We start from the raw sequence: 25,879 nt of genomic DNA, 5'->3' as shown, positions 1-25,879 counted from the left end.
TGGGAGGTAGGTGCAGTAGCAGAGATAGATTGAGAGAGTGTTAGTAGGAAAAAGATGGTGGCACTTACCCTAGCAGAATGGAGACGGTCATTGGCCCTACCCTACACTGCTGCGTGTTTCTCCGAGTTCTGAAGAAGGGTCACTAGACCTGAAATGTTTACCCTGCTTTCTCTCCATAGATGCTGCCATACCCTCTGAGGTTTCCCAGCAATTTCTGATTTTGTTTGAGGTCGCAATGACCAAGGTGGCAACTTAAGACCAAGCAAGGTCTGGTGTCATGGTGTGCTCTGCTGATCCTGCGGAAACGGGACATCCCTACTCTGCATCACACCATTCACTAGGACCTCTAGGGCCCTGGCCACAAAGTGAGGCACAAACCTCCCTTCCTCAGCCATGCCTGGGGCAAATGTCTGCAAATATAGAGTGCAGCTCCGGGATTGCCAGTGCTTGACCAGAGTGCAAAAACCTTTTAAGTATAGCACCTACATCAAGGATACCGGTATATCCCAGGGTACCTTGGCAATGGCAAGAACATCCAGCTATGGTGAATGGGACAATCAGGCAGGCATCAGATGAATGGGTGACAAAGCAGCAAGGTCAATAGTTGATGACGGCAATGGCATGAGAAAACATACTAGACCTTGCAGAGAGAAGCACTTCATGAAATTCAATGAAACTGACATTTTGCCAAAATATGGTAAGATCCAGCCCAAAGACTCATACATGCCAATTGGTTAAGTGTTCTGCAAAAATACTAAGCTACTTAACTAGTTCAGTAAGAGGAGGATCAATGTGCCACGTGTATTTAAATATATGCATGGCATAGACGCCATATTTCCTGTCTCCATTCAGCATGAACATTTTCATTCCCAGCTGCCCGCTTTATTCCTTTCTCTCATACCTTCGCATGTTTGTCTTACCACTCAGGGGATGCTTAGTTATTTAAATCAACGATTGTTTCATTCCTGTCTCAGTTTAAAACTAAAGGATTTTGTAACTTGAGCTGCAATACATCATTATTATTTCAGATTTATACAGCATTCTCAAGATATGGCATTAGGTTAGAAAATTAAGTAATTTGTAAACTATGATTACAAATAATAAAAAAAGTACAATTATATTTTTGTCATTAACAAACAGATAAATTATGGTGCAGAAGTATAAGATTTTCAATGGTAAAGAATGTATTGTGTTTAGCAATATTTACAGAATAATGCAGACGGTAACATTATATATGCTAGTAATAAAATATTCTCCAAAAGCACGCAGCGACTGTAAAGTTTATATTAGTCCCGAGTGTTCTTATAATGTTTGTATTCAACTGTCTACTTTGAGAGCTGCACTTCATTAGCACTAGGCTGGTGGTTTCAGCAAACCCAAACCTGTAACTGCTTGTGCAATGTAATACTGGATTGTCCAGCATTCTGGAGTATAGGGACACTCCTGAACTTGGCAATGTTTCAGGCACATGGCTTCCTCCTTGGCACCCATGTACAGAGAGCCAGGTCAAACAATCTCCCCATGTACACTCTGATCTATTGCTCTTGACATGGGCTCCCTACAGCAGTTTCTAGGTGATAGGGGAAAGACACCTGGACTTCTTTTCCAGTGCCACTTTTCCTCAGGGAAACAGTGATGTACCATGATGTAAGCAGATAGAGGAGGGCATACCAGCAAGGGAGCTTCATCTCAGGGCACTCCCAGGATGAGCAGCTTCGATTCCCCACCATCACTGACCTCATTGTGTTCAGCAGCTGAGGACCACATTCACCCACATTTATACAGAACATTCCCATTGGGCCAGAGGCCTCAAGACCTGAAGAGACATCCTACCTTCCTTCACCTCAGCTGCTGGTTGCTGGGAGTCTGTAGGTAGTAGGAAAGAAAAGCATAGGTTTTTGTGGGAGCACAAAAGTGATTGGGGTCATAGAGTCTTCGAGTTATACAGCATGAAAACAGACTCTTCAGTCCAACTCGTCCATACCTACCAGATATTCTAAACGGATCTAGTCCCATTTGCCAGCATTTGGCCCATATCCCTCTAAACCCTTCCTACTCATATACCCATCCGTCTTTTGAATGACATAATTGTATCAGCCTCCACCACTTCCTCTGGCAGCTCATTTTGTACATGCAACACCCTCTGCGTGAAAAAGTCGCCCCTTAGGTCCTATTTAAATCTTTCCCCTGCTCACTTTATGCCCACTCGTTTTAGACTTCCTTACCCTGGGAAAAACTCCTTGGCTGTTTGCCCTATCCATGTCCGTCATGATTTTATAAACCTTGATAAGGTCACCCCTCCGCCTCTGACACTCCAGGGAAAAAAGCCCCAGCATATTCAGCCTTTCCCTACAGCTCAAACCCTCCAAATTGGCAATATCCTTGAAAATCCTTTCTGAATCCTTCCAAGTTTCACAACATCTTTTTATAGCAGGGAGACCAGAATTGAATCCAGTATTCAAAACGTGACCTCACTAATGTCCTGTACAGCCACAACATGATGTCCCAATTCCTATACTCAATGCATTGACCAATGAAGGCAAGCATACCAAATGCCTTCTTCACTACCCTGTCTACCTGCGACTCCACTTCCAAGTACTATGTACTTGCACCCCTAGGTCTCTTTGTTTAGCAACATTCCCCTGGGTCCTACCATTAACTTTACAAGTCCTGCCCTAGTTTGCCTTAACAAAATGCAACACCTTACATTTATCTAAATGAAACTCCATCTGCCACACCTTGTCCCATTAGCCCATCTAACCAAGGTCCTGTTGTACTCTGGGGTGATCTGCTTCACTGTCCACTACATCATCAATTTTTGTATCATCTGCAGACCTACTAACCATGCCTCCTATATACTGTCTACTACACCACCAATTTTCATGTTATCTGCAAACTGACTAACCACACATCCTATATTCACTTATTTGTATTCAAATCATTTGTATAAATGACAAAAAGCAGTGGACCCAGCACCGATTCTTGCGGCACACCACTGTTCACAGGCCTCCAGTCTGCGAAACAACCCTCCACCGTCATTCGTTGTCTCTTATCTTCAAGCCAAGTTTGCATCCAATTGGCTACCTCCCCTGGATTCCATGTGATCTAACCTTATAAACCAGTTTATTGTCTGGAACCTTGTTGAATGCCTTGCTGAAGTACATGTAGACAATGTCTACTGCTCTGGCTTCATCGGTCTTCTTTGTCGCTTCTTCAAAAAACTATTTAAATCTTCTTCAAAAAACTGTTTAACACGATCACATTGTCACACACAAATTTTGCACAATATATTGTTCTCATTTTCTTAATGTGTACATTATTATTTTTTACATTAAAAACTGAAAGAACTGCAATGCTGTAAACATCATTCGATTCAAAACATTGACTCTGATTTCTCTCCACAAATGCTGCCAGACCTGCTGACCTTTTCCAGCAATCTCTATTTTTATTTCTGATTCCTTTTTTGAACTAGTTTAGTCAGAGACCATGACCTGCCTCGTGGTTAATGCTTATGGAAGGTTGCATATTAGACATTGCCTTTATGGTGTAGGAAGTTATGATGTTGAATGTTTGTTATTGGTCTTTATTTAATATTTATGTCAGTGTTCATTTCACCTGTCTTTGGAGCATTAAGGAACAAAGCACCAGGGCCTTTCTACTGCATCGTTCCACAAACTGACTGCATACATTTTCATTACTCAAAGCCAGCTTTCACTCATCCTTGTTCTCGCTGTGCTTCCCTTCTGTCCATCCTCAGCCGTGACTCATGTTTTCTGGTCTTGACTCTCCAGGCAAGCTGTTATTCTCCTGCTCCTTTTACCTTGTACTGGAGAGCTCAATAAAGACCACCACTCACCTCAGACCCAACTGGACAGAACTGACTGGTGGATGCCACTTTCAAACAGTGAGCTGGGTGTCACCAGATTCCCATGTACCACTGATGTAACCTTGAAGGTAGGACTGAATCTCACAAAATTTTGTGATAGATTATTCACAGGATGCAAATACACAACAAGTTGGAACCAAATGCTGGACACCATGAGGCCATAAAGCCAGAAACAACTCAAACATGCCAGGGAAACTGCTATGTGTAAATGAAATGCTCAAGGAAAAAATGTTTCTCCAGAGTTTCTAGCAGCAGCTTGGGAGACCAAGCACTTATTCTGAGAGAAACCCTACTCCCTATGTGCCAAGGATACGAAGATGAATTGTAGAATGCCAACTGCTGCACAAGCTGAGGGAATCATATACATTTCAGTGCCAGTGTGGTGCCAGGCATGTAAACCTTACACTCCAAAGACTGGGAGATTGTATCAACCAGCATACCTCTTCATCTATTTGTAAGTGGCAAAGTACTGTCCATTCTGAACCAGCCTGTGCTTTGCAAAACTCACAACATTAGATGTAATTATATAATTCGACATCTTTTGATAAATAAATCTGAGTGTGTAAGAATGACATTAACAATCAGTTTAGGGATTGTCAATCAGGGCATTTGTAGACATTGGAATATATTACTGTAGAGGACCCTGTTCGTTGCAGACAGAAAGAGCACAGACACACATTGCCTACTTCAACTCGACAAATGAACTACAACCAGCCATTCACTGGTTCAGTCAAAAAAATGTGGAGCTAGAAAAGCACAGCAGGCCAGATAGCGTCTGAGGAGCAGGAAAGTCAATGTTTTGGGTCAGAACCCTTCTTCAGGGCCTTCTTGGGATCCAGGGCATTTTCCATTGTAGCCTCCAGGGCACAGTATGCTAGAGTAATGCAGCAGACCTTGTCTGGCTGTATTACAAAGTCCCACTAGTTATCAACTACATCAAAACCCCATCTTATAGAGGTTTATGGTCTGTTCTGCAAGAGCCTCAAAGAAATTTTGGCAGAATTGTACCTTTTGTTTGCATCAGTCTGTTGGTTTCATAAAGGGTGTCAGCAGCCATGTTTAGAGGGGCTAGCCTTGGTCTTCCAGCTCCATCCCTGAGTGGCCTGATGACTTGGAAGGAGGCAGGAACCTAAATGTTCTCAAAATGTAAAATCATGCCAACTCCCAAGACTCCCAGGATATCTAGTGCAGACCTCCAAAATGTGGCTTCAGTGGACACATTGAATTTGAATATGATGGAGTGGAAGACTTTCTGATAGAGTTCTGATAGACTTTGGTGATAGAGTATGCGCAAAGCAACATAAGCGTAGTTTATAGCTCCCTGCACCTGAAGGAAGCCAGTGATGATTGGGAATCCCACTCCTGAGCTGTTGATTTTCCTCATGGTGAGGGAAGGATATGAACAGCTGGAGAAAATGGCATCAGTGACACTGTGGATGCATTTATGGGATGAGGATTAGAAGATGTCACGTAATTCCCCTGTCACTCTTTGAAATGTGTCACTGGCATAATAATTCCAGGCAGCTGTACCATTGATGTCCACCAGGATGGGGTTCTCACCCAGTCCTTCTGAGCAGAATCCTGCTGCAGCAGATGTTGAGGTGGTGGGGAGGCTGCACAAGGACTTGGACAGGCTAGGAGAGTGGGCAAAGAAGTGGCGGATCAAATACAATGTGGGAAAGTGTCAGTTTGTATACTTTGGTAGGAAGACTGGAGGCATTATTTTCTAAACAGGGAAAGGCTTTGGAAATCTGAAGCACAAGGGGCTTGGAAGTCCTAGTTCCTGATTTTCTCTTAAGACTAACATGCAGGTTAGGAAGTCAAATGCAATGTTAGCATTCATTTTGAGAGGGCTAAAATACAAGAGAAGAGATGCACTGCTGAGGCTCTGGTCAGACTGCAGTCTTGGGCCCCGTCTCTAAGGAAGGATGCGTTGGTGTTGGAGTGGGTCCAGAGGAGGATGGGCATGAAAGGCTTGTCATATGGGAAGTGGTTGAGGTTACTACTCTTTGGAGTTTAGAAGGATGAGGGGGGGATCTCATTGAAACGTACAGAAAACTAAGAGGCCTGGATAGAGTGGATTTAGAGAAGATGTTTCCACCAGTAGTAGCGACTAGAACCTGAGGGCACAGTTTTAGAGTGAAGGTACGACCTTTAGAACTGAGATGAGGAGGAATTTCTTCAGTCCGAGGGTGGTTAATCTGTGGAACTCATGCCACAGAGGGATGTGGAGGCCAAATCATTGATTTTATTTAAGACTGATATAGATAGGATTTTGTTTGATTAGGGGATCAAAGGGAGAAGGCAGGTGAATGGGGTTGAGAAACATATTAGCCATGATGTCCTGGGGCATCCTGAATCTGCACTGTCCTTCTGAGAGATGTTAAAAATAGCAGTAAGGCTTGTAGATGAAGGATCTCACCATTCTCCTTTGCCTCCTTTACCTGCTGCTTCTTTTTCTGGAGGCTGTGCGTAAGCTTCTGGAGGTTGCTTTTCTTGCTGATGACTTTGAAATTGTCCTCTCCTTTGACATTGTCTACACGTTTGAAAGCAATACCACAAGGACACCAGCCACAGTGATGTCCGTTTCATATACGTAAGCAGGTAATCTATGGAGAACGTCAGAAAGGGAACACCATTTCATGAATGGTGTTCCTGAGCCCTCCATTAATCACATTGAAGTGTCATGTTAATCCACGATGTGCCATGGAGACTTTGATTTTCTTGCAAAGTTATGCCTTCATAAGGAGTTCTGAGGTAGGTAATCTTATCCAAATGTATGCTACGAACATACAGACAAAGTAGGAGCAGAAGCAGACCTTCAGCCTCCTGAACTTTTCCCACCATTCACTTATCTATTTGTGTTTCAAATTACATATTCCCCATCTACCTTTGATTCCCCTGCCTAAAAAAAACCTAATCACCTCTGTCTTAAAAATACTTAATGACCCTCTACCGCCACCTTCTGAGGAAGAGAGTACTGAAGTTGTACTACCCTCAGAAAATCTTTCTCCTTATCTGTGTCCTGAAAGGGCAGCCCCTAATTTTAAAACAGTGTCCCCCATTCCTGGACTGACTCACAAGAGGAAGCATCCTTTCCACATCCACCTTGGCAAAACCATTCAATCAAGTCATTCCCCACTTTTCCAAGTTCAAGTGTAAACAAGCCCAGTCTATTCAACTGAATCTTATAAGATGATTCACTCATTCCAGATTTCAATCTGGTAAACATCTGATGAACCACCTCCAATGTGTTTACATCCTTCCTGCGATAGAGACCGGGCTTATGCAGTATTCAGGATCAAAACAAACACCGAAACCTGCTCTGAAGTTTTGAAGTCATACCTGACTCAATGAGTTAAATATGTTTCTCTCTCCACAGATGCTACCAGATCTGCTTAGTTTCTCCAAAATTTTCTGTGTTGTTTCAGATTTCCAGCATCTGCAGTGTTTTGCTTTAGTAAAGTATTCAGCCTGTGGACTCAGCTAATGGCCCTGAATAACTGAGGCATGACATCCTTAATTTTATGTTTAATTCCTCCAAAAGTAAAAGATAAAACCCCATTAGCCTTCTTGATTACATGCATTCTACCATTTTGCAATTTATGCACAAGAGCATCTAAATCCCTCTGGACTTCAGAATTTTCATTCATTCTCTGTTTAAGTAAGATCCTGCTTTCTCATTCTTCCATTTAAAGTGATCAGCTTCACATTTTCCCACCTTATACTCCGGCTGCCAAATTTTTGTCCACTCTCTAAGACTATCTACATCCATCTGCAAATTCCTTATTTCTTCACAACAAACATTCCTCCCTCTGATTTGCTATCTGCAAATCGGTGCTTTCACTCCCCTCATCTAAGTTGTTGATGTCAATTGTATGAAGAATTGTGAGAAGTACCCACAGATTCAAGAACAACTTCTTCCCGCTTTTATTAGACTTCTGAATGGACCTCTCAAATTTTAAATTTAATGTTGATCTTGCTGTTTGTACCTTCTTTGCAGCTGTAACATTGTATTCTTCGCTCTGTTCTCTTACCCTTATGCACTTTGTATGATATGATCTGCCTGTACTTCATACAATGCAAGGCTTTTCACTGTATCTAGGTACAATGTGACAATAATAAATCAAATCAAGAAATTAAAAAGTTGGGGCACCAGCACAGACCCTGTAGGACTCCACTCAGCACATCCAGCCAAAGACCTATTTAGATATACACAATCTGCTCTCTGCCAGCTAGCACATCAATGCTAATATGTTACCGCAAACACCAGGAACTTTTGTTTTCCACAATCACCTCATCAAATGCCTTCTGGGCCATTCTGCTGTTTAAGTCCGCACCACCATTCAATATGATTATGGTTTCTCATCCTGCTCAGGAGTACCCTGTTCCTGCTTCCCACACCCTTTCATCTCTTTTGCCTAAGAACTGTATCTCTCTCCTTTTTCAAAACTTTCAATGGTTTGGCCTCAATCACTTTCGGTGGAAGCAAACATTCTCTTGGGGAAGAAATTTCTCCTCATCTCAGTCTTAAAAGGCTTATGACAAAATAAAACAAAGAACAGTGGAAGCTGGAAATCTGGAACAAAATCAGAAATTGCAGGTCTGGCAGTATCTTTGGTGAGAAAGCATAATAATGTTTGAGTCCAGAATTGTTGTTCTGAAGAAGGATCACTGCACTCAAAATGTTAACTCTGTTTTCTTTCTACAGATGCTGCCAGACCTGCTGAGTTTCTCCAGCAATTTCTGTTTATGTCCTTAGACTGTGGCCCTGGTTCTGGACTCCCTGGTCATCAGGAACATCCATCCTGCATTTACCCTGCCTCTTCCTGTTAGAATTTTATAGGTTTCTGTAAGATCCCCCCTCATACTTCCAACTCCAGTGAATATAGTCCTAACTGATCCAGTCTCTTCATATATCAGTTGTGCCATGCTAAGAATCAGTCTAGTAAAGTAATCCGAGTATAGTACGTCTACAGGTTCCCTTTCATCTACAGTGCATGGTACTCCTTTAAAGAACTCTAACAAATTGTTTCAGCATGTTTTCCATTCAGATCCTTTTTACAGAACCATGTTCACTCTTCCTAATCATCTTGTGATTTTGAAAGTGCATAGCTATAATTTAAGGATCTATTCTCACACATTTCCCCCCAAAACTAAACCCTTGCACAACACATACAATTCTCTTGCATAATTACTGCTCAGTGTGCGAATGAGACAGCTCCGAAATATTGTCTTTCTTCTGATAGCTATTAAATATGTTTCAGAAATGCTAAACCCAGGAGATGTTTTTAAGTTAGCATCTGATTACATTTCCTTAGCCAAAATGAGGCAGTTTGTACAAACAATATAATGTCATGATTGCTAGAGGCCATACATTGTTATTTGCATTCTTGAACAATGAATGTCCTGCTGAAGAAGTGCAAATTATTGCCAGATGGGTTGCATTACTGAATCAGTGGATGCATGATTAATACAACTGCTCCTGGCAAGTCCTCTCATGCAAACTATTTCACTCTGCATCCAAGAGAAAAACACAGAATCATTAAAGCACAGAAAGAGTCCATTCAGCTCATTGTACCTGCTCAATTCTATTACATAGTAACAATCTACTGCCTTTTCCTCAGATCCCCACACACTATTTCTATCCAAATAAACATCCAACATCCACTGAATGCGAGTAACCTAACAGTAACTTATTCTGCCCACATGTAAACATTTTGTATCATTATCACGCAGCTGACTTTCGATGAATGTTTCAATTTTGTGGACTTGTGGGTGACTTGCAGAGGGACAGCACAGTGGCTCAGTGGTCAGCACTGCTGCCTCAAAGTGCCAGGGACCCAGATTGCAGCCTTGGGCGACTGGCTGTGTGGAGTTTGCACATTTCCCATGTGTCTGCACGGGTTTCCTCTGGGTGCTAGTTTCCTCCCACAGTCCAAAGATGTGCAGGTTAAGTGGATTGGCCACGCTAAATTGCCCATAGTGTCCAGGAATGTGCAGGCCAGATGGGTTAGCTATGGGAAATGCAGGGTTACAGGGATAGGGAAGCAGAGTGGGATTGGGTGGGATGCTGTTCAGAGGCTCAGTGTGGACTCAATGGGCCAAATGGCCTGCTTTCACACTGTAGGGACTCTGTTAATCTCAGTTTAGGATGATCCTGTAGCCCTCATTTTCCCTTGGTTTTTTTGGTATCTGTCGCCAGTAACCTGTCAAACTCCCCCATTTTAATCCAGGCTTTTTACATCATAATTAATGTAGCCAGTGTCCCAGTGAATTACTGGCCACCACTCCTGATATGGTGGATGGAGTCATAGTGACTTGTGTAATCACTCACTCTCAGATCTTCCTGTCTTCTCCAAAGCTCCAAAAATCTCCCCCTTCTATTTTTCATTGCCCCCTTTTGCTGTGATCATTTCCTCAGCAACTCAGTCCAATGAGACCCTTTCTAGATCGATTTCTGCTTTCCCCAGGACTTAATGCAATGCACCCAATAAGCCCACTGACCATTACTGCCTAAACCCCAGAACTGATTGGCAGGATAGCTCTAACTGGAAATGGCCAAGGCTCTGAACTGATGTCTCCACAGCAGCCAGACTGGTTGCATTTGATCTGCACAGACTGACACGTGGCCCAATCCCTAGACTGCAAAGACTTAAATTCCCAGATTCAGGTATGACCAAGATTGAATGTGGCCAACCCTCTGGACTAGAACTGGATAAGCCCCTGGTTTGATTGTGGCAGTACCCCCTGACTGATTGTAGTCCTCCTTGACCCTATTAAAGATGCTTCCCTTTGATTTTCAGGCATGGCCATTTGATTAAATGCGCACAGTGTTTGCCATGTAAACTGCTAGTGCATGCTACAGATGTGATGTAGTATGGTACTGTACAGTGACATGTTTACCCACTTGACTGTTCAGTGCTTCAAACCATGGAAAGTTGGCTGCTTCCCTTTCTGCATTAAAATGCGATGCAAGCCACAGAAGTTGACGGCCTTCAAGTAAGCACAAAGTAAGTGAGCATGAAGAAATGAAGCTAGGAGTCGTTAGATGGATCCTACGTAGATGAACGATGCATAGATGTCATAGAAGTTGACAGCACAGAAAAAAAGCACTTCAGCCCATTGAGCCTGCACCGGTCAAAAACCACCACTTATTCTAATCCTATTTTCCAGCACTTGGCCTTGTATGACTTGTCATTAAAAGTGCACATCTAAATATGCAGCATAGCAGTCTCCAAGTGTAGCGATCTTGTCCCTGTGCGGAAGTCTTCTTCGGCATCATCTTCCAGGTAATCCAACGGTCCGGCAGGTAGTCTCGTCCAGGAATGGCGATCTCGGCCTGGCCTGGTGATGTTCTTTGGCGGAGGCTTCTGGCCCAGTATTCCATTGGCTCAGGATGGTGGTTTCATCCTGGCTGCGCCTTCCAGATATTCTGTCATTCCTCAATCACTTTCACCTGAGCCCAGGAGCCGTTAACCAAACTGCAATGAACTTTGTCTTAATTTTACTTTTTTAAAAATTACGTATGACTTCTGTCATTAATATAGATGCCATGGTAAGGTGGCTTATAAAACTATTCACAGAATTTTTTTATGTAAAATACACATGACAATAAATTTCTATTCTATTCAGTTACGAAGGTTTCTGCTTCTACCACTATTACAGTCAGTGAACAGCACTGAGTGTCAAGTGACCTGGCAGAAGCATGCGAGATGTAGGTGTTCCCAAGCTCAAGGGTCAAGCCATGAAGGGCTAATATGATGAGAGAGTTGGTCCAAGAGCAGACACGTTCACTAAGTCATATGGCATGGAGACAGGCCCTTTGTCCAACTCATTCATGCTGGCCAGGTTTTCTAAACTGAACTAGTCCTGCATTTGGCCTGCTAAACCTTTCTTATCCATGTACCTGTCCAAACGTCTTTTACATATTGTAATTGTACTCGCCTCTACCAACTCCTCTGGCAACTCATTCCATGTACACACCACCATCTGTGTGAAAAAGTTGCCCCTCAAGTCCCTGATGTGGTGATTTGTCAATACTCCATGGATGAAGGGCAAAGGAGGACATTGGTCCATGTAATATGTAGGGACATCACGGATAGAAATGGATGAAGGCCTGGAGAAGCAAAAGCCCAGTACCTGCCAGCAGGAACCACTCTTACATTCAAATGAAATGTTTTCTTTAATCTTGGCTGGTTGTTGATGGAATTCTTCGTATTGTAGCTTCATTGCTGATAAAAAAAATCATTATAGTTAAGTTACAGAATCATAAGAGTCCCTACAATGCAGATAGAGGCTATTCAGCTGATCAAGTCTGCACTGATCTCCAATGAGCATCCCACTAACCCCCCCCACCCCACCCTATTTCCTGTAACCCTGCATTTACAATGACTAATCCACAATTAGAATGTCTGATGCATTTTGCATCCAGCCTTGTAATGGAATGAAATAAAATGTTAAAAACAGTGAAGGCTTGATTATGGTGTTGCAACTTGTTCCTGGAATGTTAACCCAGAAAAACATTCACAAAAGAATTTCAGAATTCTGAACAGCACCACCTCAGACTGTATGAACTCTAAGAATAATATTCAATGAGCTGTTATGAATTAAAACTACCATAACTTACATACTGTTAAAATTGAGAAGGAACCTTGATACCATCAATCCAGATCTGAATCCAGGCACCACAGATGAAAATTCATGATGTTAATTCACTTTATAACACAGTTCCCAACAGTACTAACATAATTCAAGTAACAGTTCATACCAAAGAATAATTCTTAGAAAAAATAGAAATTCTGTATAGTATCTGGAAATATCATTTAATGTACACATTCATAGTAAAGAAAGTCTCCAAATTCAAAGTATTGTTTTTTATTTAAAATACTTTAAAATACAGAAATGTCATTTTAATAGTTTTCAAATAAAAGTTTACGTAACTAAAATATTCTCTGAGTAAAAATAGCTGTGTATGACAAGTGACTAAAATTTTACATTTGTGCTTTCTCATCCAACACATCCTTCAAATCCACCTTTCGAATTACATGGAATAAATTGCTTTTATTTGTTTGTCAAATAAATAAATTGCTGTGAATTCAAGAACAACAATGAAAAACACTCCCATCAGTAATTTCAGGGTATTTGAAAACAAATTCAATGCTCCATGATGCAAAGCCCTAAAATGCAACTAAGTTTCTTTAGTTTGCCAACAGTTGTAGCAGCAGACTCTGCTGGTTGCAAATTAGGCGGCATGATTTTCCTCTTTCTCAGTTATCTATTATCGGTTATGGTAAAATTAATAATCCTGATAACAGCATACAAGTATTCACTCAACACTGTTCTAGAATATTTTAAAATTACAGTAAATATTTTTTAGTATGTGATAAGAAGCATAAGAAGTACCTTGCATTTTTTCAAACCAAAGCTGGATAATAAACTAATTTGATCTCTGAATGCCAGTTATAGCCAGTAAAATATCTCTACACTTCACTTTAAAATTCACAATTACATTGCATATCATTACTCAGATACAATTTCAAAATGTCTTAGTTACAAACTTAATCATGTTTGATAGAAATAAAAAATAAATTGAACATTTAGTTTTGTTTCCATTGACTAAGTGTCATCCAAAATGCGGCTCAGGTTACATGCAGACAAGTCTTAAGTGTTACCTTGAACAGACAAATTCAACACACCAAAATGAAATGGTTTACACAGTTATTAAATAATAATGTTGCACAATAGATAAACCTATTAATATTGATTATGACTAACTTGTTTTACAAAATACTATAAGAACACATTTGGAGTTATCCAGTTCAATAATTTGCACTGCAGGAATATGTCCACTGAATTACTGTACAAAAAGTGTAAGCAGGACACCTCAAAATATTCTGACATTAGGCAACTACAAGTATGTCACATATTTAATTACATGTTCATATTCACTTTTAGGACTGTAGCACCCTAGGATGTGACTAGGCTGAATCCCTCAGCTTTGTTGAATATCCAGAAATAAACACGTAAAGCAATTTTTTTTCTCGTTTAGCTTTTACAGATTTCAATTTACAGTAACTCATGAAAAATTTTCAAATGTGCTGAATGATAATAGCTTGAAGCTGCCAACATCTCTCGCTGCATGATATAACTCTTTAGAAAAAACGCAATTCAGAACATTATCCATAATTTAAAAATGAAAACTAAGCAAATTGTTGATAGTTTGGCAGGAAGTATGAAGAGAATCTGGCTCAATGTAATCATTGGGGATTTAGAACATACTGAGAAAATGCTGATTCAACAGAACCATCAACACCAACAGCAGGATGAAGTCCCATGTCATTTTGCCAAGTTTCCATACAATACAAGAAATCCAGAAATACTATTGCTCTTCCTTCCCTCACAAACCAGTGGAGACACTGATATTCACAATGGGCTGCCTTTTACTGGCTGTTCTATATATCATAAATAATTTGGCAAATAATTTTGCCAGATAATTTGCACAATCATTTCTGTTGGCTCATGCAGACAATATTCCTAAACAGAGGGGCTATCTAATATTCCCATAAATGCACACCAGTTCTAGAAGAAATTCATATATTCTTAACCCTTATCAAATTTTTGTATATATGAAATATTTCTATAAATAAAATACTTGCATTTAATGAATCCCTCTTAGAAACATAACAAAATACTCCACATTGGATTAATAACATTGAAACATTACTGTTATGTGACTAAATACAGAGCTATATTGCACTTACCAAGGTCCCACAAATAACAATGAAATGAACGACAAGTTATGGTGGTATTGGTTAGAATATTCTGTACTAATAACTAGGAATCTTTTAGATTACCATTTATTTAATATATAAAGGGTTTTGTGGTAACAAATTAGAAATTAATGCATCTCGTACAAATTTATTTAAAATAAAGGTCATTTCACTAATATATCCTTTTAAAAAATGGATAAAATAATTAATATTTTCTTGAGCACACTGCTTATTGAATATTGGTTGTCTAGAATGAAGGATTGGAAGTTATTTATTGAATAGATATATCCTTAATCAGATAAGTCAGCAGTTTTGTTCATATCAATTTTCTCATACTAATTGTTGTGTTCTTTATGATTTCATCAGCACTTATAATTCAAATCAACGATATATATAAAATCACTGTAACAGATTAAATATTATCTGTACATACACCGCACATAAACTTATCACGTAACTAGTTTTCTCTCAGTGGTGGAACTGCTGCAGCCCAGTTGGTAGAAGGAATGTAACTACAACAAGTGAAAATGGAAAATTTCCATTACAAATGTGTAAATAAGAATTAACAATAGCACAGTAATATAAAAGACAAAATGTATTATTTTAAAATGGGATCAGAGATAGTAGGAACTGCAGATGCTGGAAAATCTGAGATAACAAGGTGTAGAGCTGGATGAACACAGCAGGCCAAGCAGCATCATAGGAGCAGGAAAGCTGACGTTTCAAGCCTAGACCCTTCATCAAAACCTAGGCCCGAAACGTCAGCTTTCCTGCTCCTCTGATGCTGCTTGGCCTGCTGTGTTCATCCAGCTCTACACCTTGTTATTTTAAAATGGGGTCTGGATTACACTTGGCCCAATTGCCCTCTCAGCTTTAGTCCTGCTTCATTGGAAAACTCGACCCAACAACCTGTAAAATATCTTCCAAGAGGAACTACTGTATTAAAGTGGCTTGTTTTGTTTTGAAATAAGGATTATTAAAAATTGAAATTAATTTTTTTATCATCTGGTTTTTACATTCTTTTCATACAAAAACAATTCCAGTATTTATACCAGTTTGATTATTTATCAAACAGTATTCTAAACCATAATATTTTCTGACAGACTGATCCAGTTTAATGAAATAAAATGTGCGGAAATATAACACTGGCAACCTATACATTGAGTAAAACACATAAGAATCACAAACATTGATCAACATGACAATTCAAAATACGATGGTCATTTAAGGAAATCCACATAAGTGGGGCAGAATGGGAAGAAAAGTCATGGAACAAGATTTTATTCTGATATTAGAATTTTCCCTTTAATTCTCATTTGATAAAAATGTTAAAATGAGCAAAGGGGTTTCAGGTATCTTAGGATTTAAAGTTTTATTATTACATCTGTACTTTTTAAATAATGAATTTAATGGATGATTATACAATTGGCATTAGATCAACACCATAATGTAAATAATTATAATTCACATAATTATAATAACATTTGGAAAGTGTCTATTACCATGCTGTCAAATTGTACTTTTAATGAATTTAATGTAGTCTTTTAGGATTCTTTTATTTAAGGTTTTGATTCATTTTGAGGTCATTATTTTGTATATTAAGAGATTTTACATTTTTCCATTCTTTTAGAGAATCCAGTGTAGCTATGTTTTGCTGTTGGTACATTATACAACAGTACACAATATTAATTTTCATATTGTTAATTGAGAACTAAGAATGTTCATTTAGAATACTTCTCTCTCTTATGAGTGATAGATCCATCCAGTTGCAAAGTTACATGGTAGGAACAGCTTAAAACACAAGCTTCAAACATTTGCTTAAAAATACAGAAGATATGGTACTGAATGGAGGTTGGTAAATTAGTACATTTACTAACTTCAGCCAATTTTATGAATTTTAATATTCTGTATTATGCCAATTTTGAACAATGTAAAAATAGGCTGAGAAGATTTTTCTTAAACAGACAGAAATTTAACAGAAGTAATTTGCCAATTGAACTGTTTGCATAATAACTGCCACTAGCACTCACCTAAACAGTGTCAGCGAAGTTTCAACTATCATGATAATAATGGTTTGTATATATAATCCTGAAAGATTACAAAGTTGTTTGCCAGAAAAATGACAAGTTGAACTGTGAATACTAGACTTTTAGTCTTTATTCTCAACTGTTTGATAGGCATTTCTCAAAACCTTTCATAGACTAAACAGTTTTGAAGGCACTTAAACAATTCTGCGCATTATTCAGTCACATCTCCAAAAGACATCACCAGTACAGAAAATCTTCAACATTTATGCCTGTTTTTCTTGTGTATAATGGTGTCATGTGCAATTCTGCAAACTATTGCTTGAGTGCCCAATGAAGCCACCATTTATAAGTCTTTGTTGTTACACTGCACAATGAAACAGTGCAATTTGAGAAAGGGATTTTTCTTTGAACATGGTTCAAGAGAACGCTTTCTAATACAAGTCCTTGTATATTTCTTGCAGGAGTGGATGAAGACTCATTTCTGCCTCTGTTTTCCTGATAGTGTGCAGAAGCTGGACATGCTCAGTGACAATCTGTCTTAAATCTGTCATTTTTTGAAGTAGCTTTGCAAACAACTGTGGTGAATCTGGATGGTTTATCTTAAGTTGAAGGGCAAGTGCTTGAAGGATGCTATCTTGTAGTTCCTCAATTGGTTTAACATTTAGCAATCCAGGTCGATCTAGAACAAAATAATAAACTGTTTCATTTTCTGATCTAACAACATGTTAGACTTGTACCACACTTCTAAAGCAATAATTTCAGGGTGTCTCACAGTTGTGTTATGAAGTAGATTTAGAAATTTAGCAATATGTGGAGGTATTAGAAAAAGATGACCAAAAGGTTGACCAAACAAGTATGTGTTAAGTAAGTGTTAAGGGGAATAGAGATAGAGAGCCAGCTAAGTTTGGGAAGAATTGCCTGAGTTTAGTGTTGAAGCAGGTGAACTGAAGTACATTTTATGCGGATGTTTTATTTTTCAATGAATTTCAAAATTAAAACCTCAATAAAACCCAACAGTTCACCAAACTACTCAATATCAATTTTTATAAAATATAGCTTCAATTTCCTTTGATAGTTTAAAAATGTGATGTGCTGACCAGGGCTCAGATTTGGTGAAAATATGAATAGGAATGAGGAAGCTGACTACCGAAGGTTGACTACATTGATTTCATGATGTATATTCATTTGATATACAATTAAATTTGACAACTCTCCCAAGCAACTTTCTCTAATATCATAAAGCAGTTAGTTTTCAAAATGGTAATATTAACAACTGAAATGGACAGAGGAAAATATGAATCATCATTCTCCTAAAAAGCTCTAGTGGTGAAACATCTGTTTTAAAACTGAAACCCATATATACTTTGCATGACGTTATTCAGCCAAAATTGCGCAGAATACAAAAGGTGGACATGCTACATTTAAAGAGAATTGCAAAAGCAATTATAAAGAATTTCACTACACAAATTTTATCTTCCTCATATAATCTGCAACTAATCTGCTGAAAACAAAACCAGGGAATGTATGAGGTCTCATGCAAGCCGTCAGTGGGCAAACTAAGTGGAGGCTGAAAGATTTAATTTTGTGATGGTCTGCTGCCCGGAGCAATAAATCAGAAAATCTCAGCCGAGGTGTTGCAACTCTATCTGTGACTTTCGTTTGCAATAAATAACGAAAGAAATCCATAAAGTAATATGGGTGAACAAGGACCTAGTAACCAGTTCATAATTAATTAGTAACCGGTTAGTTTTGTTTGCATTCTTTGACAGTGGGTTTGTTCGTGATGTCGAGAAATATGTGATGAGAGAAATAGCCTTTTTCAAAATGAGTGGAAGTAAGGCTTCCTGCCACGCTCTAAAAACACATAAAATGACAATCAATAATCTGCTGTTTAAATAGGAACAGGAGTAGACCTTTCATCCCTTGAACCTGTTTCAGCAATTAGATCATGGTTCATTTATATTATGATCTATTTACCTACTTTAGCTCCAAGGGGGAGGCAGTGGTATTATTGCTGGACTGTTAATTTAGAGTTCTTAATATTCGAGGGACCCTGGTTCAAATCCAGCCATAGTAGATGGTGGAACCTGAATTCAATAAAAAATACCTGGAATTAAGAATCTAATGATGACCACAAATCCATTGCCGATTGTCGGAAAAACCCATCTGGTTTACTAATGTCCTTTAGGGAGGGAAACTGTCATACTTACCTGGTCTGGCCTACATTGGATTTCCAGACCCACAGCAATTAGTTGTTACACTCATCAGCAGCAATGTGGTTGATTCTTAACTGCCTTCTGGAAAATGTCTTTTTAAAGAAAAACTAGCACCAGGTAATAAATGCTGACCTGCCAATGACGCCCACATCCCACAAGTCAATAATAAAAATTTGTTGACCCAAACAGTCACTCTTGGAGTCTGTGCAGATATTAAACACAATGAAACAAAACCTTCACCAGTTGTTTTTTTAAAATCCATTCATGGGATGTGGGCATCACTGGACCAGCATTTTTGCCCATCCCTAACTGCTCTCTTCCAGAATTGCCCTGAGGGCAGTTTATAGTTAACCAGATTTATGTGGGTTTGGAGTCATATGTAGGTTAGGTCAGATCAGGTAAGGATGGCAGTTTCCTTCCCTAAAGTACATTAGTGCACCAGGTGCAATGGTTTCATGGTCATCATGAAACTCCTATTTCCAGATTGTTATTGAATTCAAATTCCACCATCTGGCATGATGGGATTTGAAACCAGGTCCCCAGAACATTACCTGGGTCTCTGGATTAATAGACTAGTGATAATACCACTAGGCCATCATTTACCCCTTGAGAAGGTGGTGGTGAGCTGCGTTCCTGAACTGCTGCAGTCCATGTACTGTTGGTAGATTCATGATACTGTTAGGGCAGGAGATTCATGATTTTGACCCAGTGACAGTGGAGAAATAGTGATATATTTCCAAGTCAGGATAGTGAGCATCTTGGAGGGGAACTCACAGGTGGTGGTGTTCCCATGTATCTGCTGCCCTTGTTCTTCTAGATGGAAGTGGTCATGGGTTTGGAAGGTGCTAAGGACCTTTGGCGAATTTTCTGGCACCAAATTGGGCAAAATCCTGTGGATGCTAGAAATCTGAAATAAAACAGAGAATGTGGAAAATACTCAGGAGGCCTGGCAACCAGACCAGCTGCGTATTTCTGTGCCTTGCCTGTTATTATTTCAAATTATGGTAATTTGTAACACAGCTCAAAATTGTGAAATAAAAGCCTTTCAAATAAACTAGCCTTGTTTGCAATACATTCATTTGGCAGATCTTTTCACCCTGTGGACAAAACAAATCTCTGAGTTACATGATTCTCCAATGAAAAATTGTTCAAATTGTATCATAATTTATGTATTTGCTAATCATCTTTCTTGTAATAGACAAGAAATGAAGAGGATCAGTTATCTGGGTGCCACCCTTATTTGGGACAAATTCACTATTCCTGTACCAGTTCTAACCATGAAGCTTGTGATCAGGACACCTAATATAGCTATTATCGTTGCTAGATTGTGATCAACATAAATTAGTTTAAAAAAAAGAAATTTCTGTGATTTTATCTGAATTATATGCCTAAATCCAATGCATTTTATCCGCTCCAAGAACATTTAAGCACAAAGATTTATTTCTCTGATTCAATGTGAACAGCCAACCTTCAGACAAGACTTTTAAAATCACTTGTTTTAGCAGGATGCTTGTCAAAGAGCTGGGCATTCAAAATAAGTAAATAAATTCTGATGGGAATGAATGTTTATGCCAAGGAATTTTCATGTACGTAGCACCATATGTTGAAATTACAGTTCTAATGAACACTTCTACACTCAAATAGGCAAAAATTTATGTCTGAAACTGCCGTTACTCAAACTTGAGTTGGAAAAGAGACCTTTTCACATGGAGCAGAAATGGCATTGTGCTAGTTTAGGTTTAGTATTAACTTCAGCAATTGCCATAAAACTATCAAGAAGACGATTCTCAACTATACTAATTCAGTTTTAGCAAGCTAGTTTCAATGCAAACTAAATCCTATTTATTTAGCTGAAAAATAATTCTAAAAATGACACAGGTTAACTATTATATTTTTAACTTTCAATTAAGTTTAACACATTGTCAATGTGGAGGCATTCTTTGTTTAATGCCAGTTAGTAAAGGCATGTGGTTGTAGTACAGCTAGCGGATCAAAACAATGTCAAACATTATATTAAAATAAATATTTTCATTTACATAGTGCCATCTTATCCTTAGCTATCCCAATACACTTTAAAACTGATGCTTTTAGAGAGGACATGACAAGATATCCTACTGGAATATTTGTACATAAAAAGAAACCATATTAGTTTAAATTAGGCCAAAACATTAACATCAATTTCATCCAAACATGAAATAATATTGAAGTTCAATGTTCCCTCTTTAGCCAAATGACTATCTGACCACAGAGCAACCAGAAGGACAGTCTGCTCTCAAGCCAGCCTCTTTGGGATAATAAAGTGCATGGCTACATGGTATAATTTAAAGGTACTGTACCCTGAAATAAACAGATTACAAACAACAAAGAAAATGTAAAGAGATCATTGATGAAATCCTCAAATTTGTGAGGATGAAGTTGAAATATTAAATCACCCCTCGGTTAAAACAGCAGACAATAAAAGTATTTAATTGTTGGCTAATTATTACACACTGCAATTTCATCCCCTTCAGCAAGATTCTACTTTGAAACAAATTAGTTACTTCAATACATTTTAAATTACTATATTTGACAGCAGAAAATCAGACTATTAGGATTCTACATCTGCTCCACCATCTCCAAAGAATAACTGTTAGCATGAGTTAGCTCAAGGGCCTTTTGTGGAAAATATTATTCTTTGAACATCCCTTATGGTTGATCAGGCTGAGAGCATTTACTCCAAGGTTAACACTTGAATAATGGTCAAAAAGCCAAGGTGCAAAATGCAAGCAGTAGCGGTCGAAGTGTTCCCAGCCAGGTGTCAATGCCTTCAGATGAGGTGAGAAAAATTGCTGAAACAGCAGACTTCAAGAAAAAAATGTACATTCATAAAATGTATTTTTTTAGCACAAGCTAAAGGTAGCATTTCTTACCTCCACTGAGTATGACGACAGCAATAAATATTGCGATGTCACAGTCGTTCAGCCCCAAACCATTGAACTTCATGGCAAATTCAAATTTGGGCTCCATGATATCACAAAAGGGTTTCCTTAGGCTTTTTAAAAACTCACGAGTCATGAAACCCTGGCCAGAGGCAATCAGAAGTCCATCTTTATTCATCAAGGAAGCCAACATACTGAATATGACCTCATGGACACCATATTTAAGAAGAGTCACTTGGTCATTTAGGTCAAGATTTATGAATCCTGGGATAGATTTTGCAAATTCAGTGATTTCCCTTACAGCCTCCACTGAACGGAATTGACAACGTTGGAAAATTCGGATTTCTACCTCTGTGTTCTGCTCTTGCAGTGGTGTTTGTTTGAATTTGATACGCTCTTCTCCAGCCTTTAAGGAATTCATGTCATAAATGACAAATGGCTATAATAAGAAAAATAAGTTCATGTTACATCAACGATAATACAATTTAGTTTCATTCATACACTATGTCAGGACTAAGACACAAGGCTTCAGATTCTTATCCGTTTGCATTTTTCTGAAGGAACTTTACAGGCTTTTCCGCTATGCTGCCCCTGTACTGATGCCGACTGACCTGTGGCCATTTAGTTATTTTGTGGCAGAACTTCTGCTCCTCACTTACTCAGCAGAGTTTCCTACTTCAGTGATGGGTCAGCCACTCCAACCAGCCAGCAGCTCTGTATGGTCCTGGCAGCAAAGCAAAAAGCAATAGCCACTGCCAGGACTACAGGCAGGCCCCAGCATTGAAGTCATACATCTAAATGGAGGCTAGTCTGGCAGTCCGTGGGAAGGGTTTGGAGGGGAGGACCTGGCAGGGTGGAGGAGGGGAGTGGAGGGAAGGACAGGACCTGGGAGGGTGGAGGGGGGGAGTTGGGGATCTGATAGAAAATCCAGGTGACTTGGGAGCAATCAGTAGGGAAGGGGAGACAGGTTTTGGGTAGTGAGGCACTATGTGGGAAGGGAGCCAGTAAGAAAGACATCTCCCCCACCCCACACAACCCCCCTCTCCACCAACCCCACCACCATCTCCCCCCAACCCCCCACCTCCACCACGCCCCCCACACCAATTCCTGCCTGAGACCTGAGCAGGGTCACCATCTCTATCCCTCAATGCCTTCTGCCACTAAAAAAATTGAGGCTAAACAGCATGGCGTGAGAGTGGCAGATACCAGTGTGGAGAAGGGGTTTGCATTCTGGCATAGGTGCTGGGATATAACTTGCTCAGACTTCAGCTGCTAAAAATTGATGTCACATAGAGGTTCCAATTCAACATAGTACCACAACTGGTGGTGTTTCTTGGGAGTCAGTCATCTACTGAGATAGGAGAATCTAATGGAGTTCAGCGATTTCTGGGAGGATATGAAGACCAGGTTACTGACAGGCAAGAGTTAGAATGTGATGTCAATAGCTAAGCTCAGCAAATCAAATGAAATACTGCTGAAAATTATAACATTCAATTTTTGTATCATCGAACAGATAGGAAAACGTACACACCGATTTGTCTCCTGTTTTTCCAGCCATGATTGCTCGAGATTTAGCTTTGGTAATAGGAAAAACCTTAATGTATGACTCAAACATGTGCTTGGCAAGAGCACGGAGATCAGCAGATTCAGGGTTCAGTTGTTCTGCATCGCTGGATATTTCAGCCAGGAGTTTCTCCTTTTCAGCTTGTGGCATTCTGCCAAATCTAATTGCTGTAAAATAAACATAAAAACCAAGGACAATTTAAAATATATTCTACGTGCTGTCATTAAATCACAGTCATAAAAGATAAATTGTAAGGTTAAAACATGTACTATCCATACTGAAGTTAGTGAAGAGTTTTAATAGAAACTATGATTATAAATAGGTCCCACTTCTTGAGTAGTTTTGCACATCAGTCAATATTTACTCTTTGTAGTTCTGATGTTTCTTAGTGTGGTGAATGATGTATATGGCTTGTATTCCCATAACCCCCGCAACAAATTTGGGGCAGTTTTACATTCAATGGGCCAGCCATTTCTTACAGTTGTCTATAGGCTTAATTGGGATATTGTGCTGGAATTTACTGCAAACATGGGAACCAAAAAGTATGGTGCCCTCTAAAGGGCATCTGGAGGTTGTGTGAATGGAGCAAGCAATTGTGTGTCTTCATAAGTAATTAAACTGAAGAATCATAAAAGGGAAGATATGATTGCCTCTTTCATGGCATGTTTGGTGGTATTGAGGGCATGTAATGAGTTGCTGCTTTCTTTGGTCACCAAAATTAAGTCTGAGGTGGGAAGGTCCATGGTCAGACTTCTAGCATTAACTGACCAATTAATGAATATATATGGAACTCATACCACCACCACTGGTGTTAACTGAGCTGCAGGCAGGCCTATTGCCATGCAGCATGAACAAGAAAAACTCTGTAAGCTGCTTGTGGTCTGGGAGAAGGGAGGTGGTGGTGGGCATTGTTCAAATGCATTCAGCACCTAAGTAATGTGTCCAGAAAATGGATGTTGGGGTTATTTGAAAGCCAGCCCTCTGCCCTTTCTGCTGATTCCTCTTGGCCATGACCCGAGAATCCCACATCCCCCACCACCACCCACCCTGACCATGGCCTATCTCTAGCTTGGGTCACTCTGTGATCCAGGGTCTCCAGCCACTCTCTTCATGGTTACATTGGTGATCAAAAACATTTGATTTGCCATCATCTCTCAGGGTTAGGATTCCTTGATTCTGAAGACGATCCACCAATGGCCACTGAAATGCTTGAGACCCACTTAATATCAGTGGTTCTTCCAGAAGGCAAAAGGAGTCTCTCACCTGTCAAGCAATACCACCCCAATGCCTTCATTAAAAATCACTCCCCACCCCCAAAATGACCAGTAAGAACTCTGAACTTGGAAGCGTAAATGCAAATTTTGAAATCAACATCTAACAAGGTGCAGACATAGAGGCAAAGGAAAAGTAAACAAATCTTATTTTTAAAAAAAAGTTTGAAAAAGAATTAAAATTGAGATGAATAAGACTTCACATTTAGAAATACCAGAGAGTTATCTCTAAAGTACAGTGTCCAGTTCTGGTCGCCCTGTTATAGGAAGGATATTATTAAGCTGGAGAGGGTTCAGAAAAGATTTACCAGGATGTTGCTGGGAATGGAGGGTTTGAGTTATAGGGTGAGGCTAGATAGGCTGGGGCTTTTTACTCTGGAGCATAGGAGGTTGAGGTTTTTAAAACCATGAGGGGCATAGATAAAGTGAATAACCGACGCCCTTTCCCTTTGGTGAGGGATTTCAAGACTTAGGAGCATATTTTTAAAGTGAGAGGAGAAAGATATAAATGAGGGGCAACTTTACTTACACAAAGAGTGGTTCGTGAGTGGAATGAACTTCCAAAAAAAGTGGTGGAAGTGGGTACAGTTACAACATTTAAAAGACACTTGGATAAGTACATGAATAAAGAAGGTTTGGAGGGTTATGGGCCAAGCGTAGGCAGTAGGGACTAGTTAAATTTGGGATTATGGTTGGCACAGACTGGTTGGACCGAAGGGTCTGTTTTTGTGCTGTAAGACATTATGACTTACCATGCTATTAATCAGGTATTTATATTGGAATGGACACACTATAGTGGCTTCTAGAAGAGATCTGTTATGTGAGAGAACATGGAAAGCAATAGCTTGGCTCTTCAATCAGATTAAAGAATCCTCACGCAGATCTCCAGGACCTAATTTTACTTGTGTAAGTGAATGGATTTTTAAGTGAGTTAAAACCTCCTGCATAGAATTAAAACAGGAAGTACAAAGCAGGAAGTAGATTTAGTTTCGTTTAAACCGAGGCAGAAAGCAAAATAAAGCATGATGAACAGACATAATTAACAGAAAGAATTAAAAGGATCGAATCAAATTTTGAAGGAATCCAACCTTATCAACATTCAATCTTCATTACCAGAGAGTTGTTTGGCAGCAATTACGATTTACCTATAATGATACGATGCCTGAACATATCAGTCCTACATTTTTCTGCTACTTTTAGTGAGTAAGAGAAACAAGTTTATGCA

At 39.4% G+C, this 25,879-nt stretch overlaps 1 protein-coding gene across 2 annotated transcripts in view; it reads right to left on the bottom strand.

Moving 5' to 3' along the window:
• Positions 1 to 15,485: 15,485 nt before the first annotated feature.
• Positions 15,486 to 25,879, bottom strand: part of pparg (peroxisome proliferator-activated receptor gamma) — a 103,196-nt gene continuing 92,802 nt past the window's right edge. For both annotated transcript variants that reach the window (XM_020510910.2, XM_048606501.1), the window contains 3 exons: positions 23,351 to 23,550; positions 21,811 to 22,258; positions 15,486 to 17,364 (listed from right to left, as the gene is read on the bottom strand). In XM_020510910.2, the coding sequence (XP_020366499.1) occupies positions 17,117 to 17,364; positions 21,811 to 22,258; positions 23,351 to 23,550 (896 nt within the window). In that variant the 3' untranslated portion in view covers positions 15,486 to 17,116. The remainder of the gene's footprint in view (positions 17,365 to 21,810; positions 22,259 to 23,350; positions 23,551 to 25,879) is intronic.

The sequence above is a fragment of the Rhincodon typus genome, chromosome 16 (assembly GCF_021869965.1).
Source record: "Rhincodon typus isolate 14 chromosome 16, sRhiTyp1.1, whole genome shotgun sequence".
NCBI classification, from domain to species: Eukaryota; Metazoa; Chordata; class Chondrichthyes; order Orectolobiformes; family Rhincodontidae; genus Rhincodon; species Rhincodon typus.
This window is presented reverse-complemented; position numbering and strand designations above follow the sequence as displayed.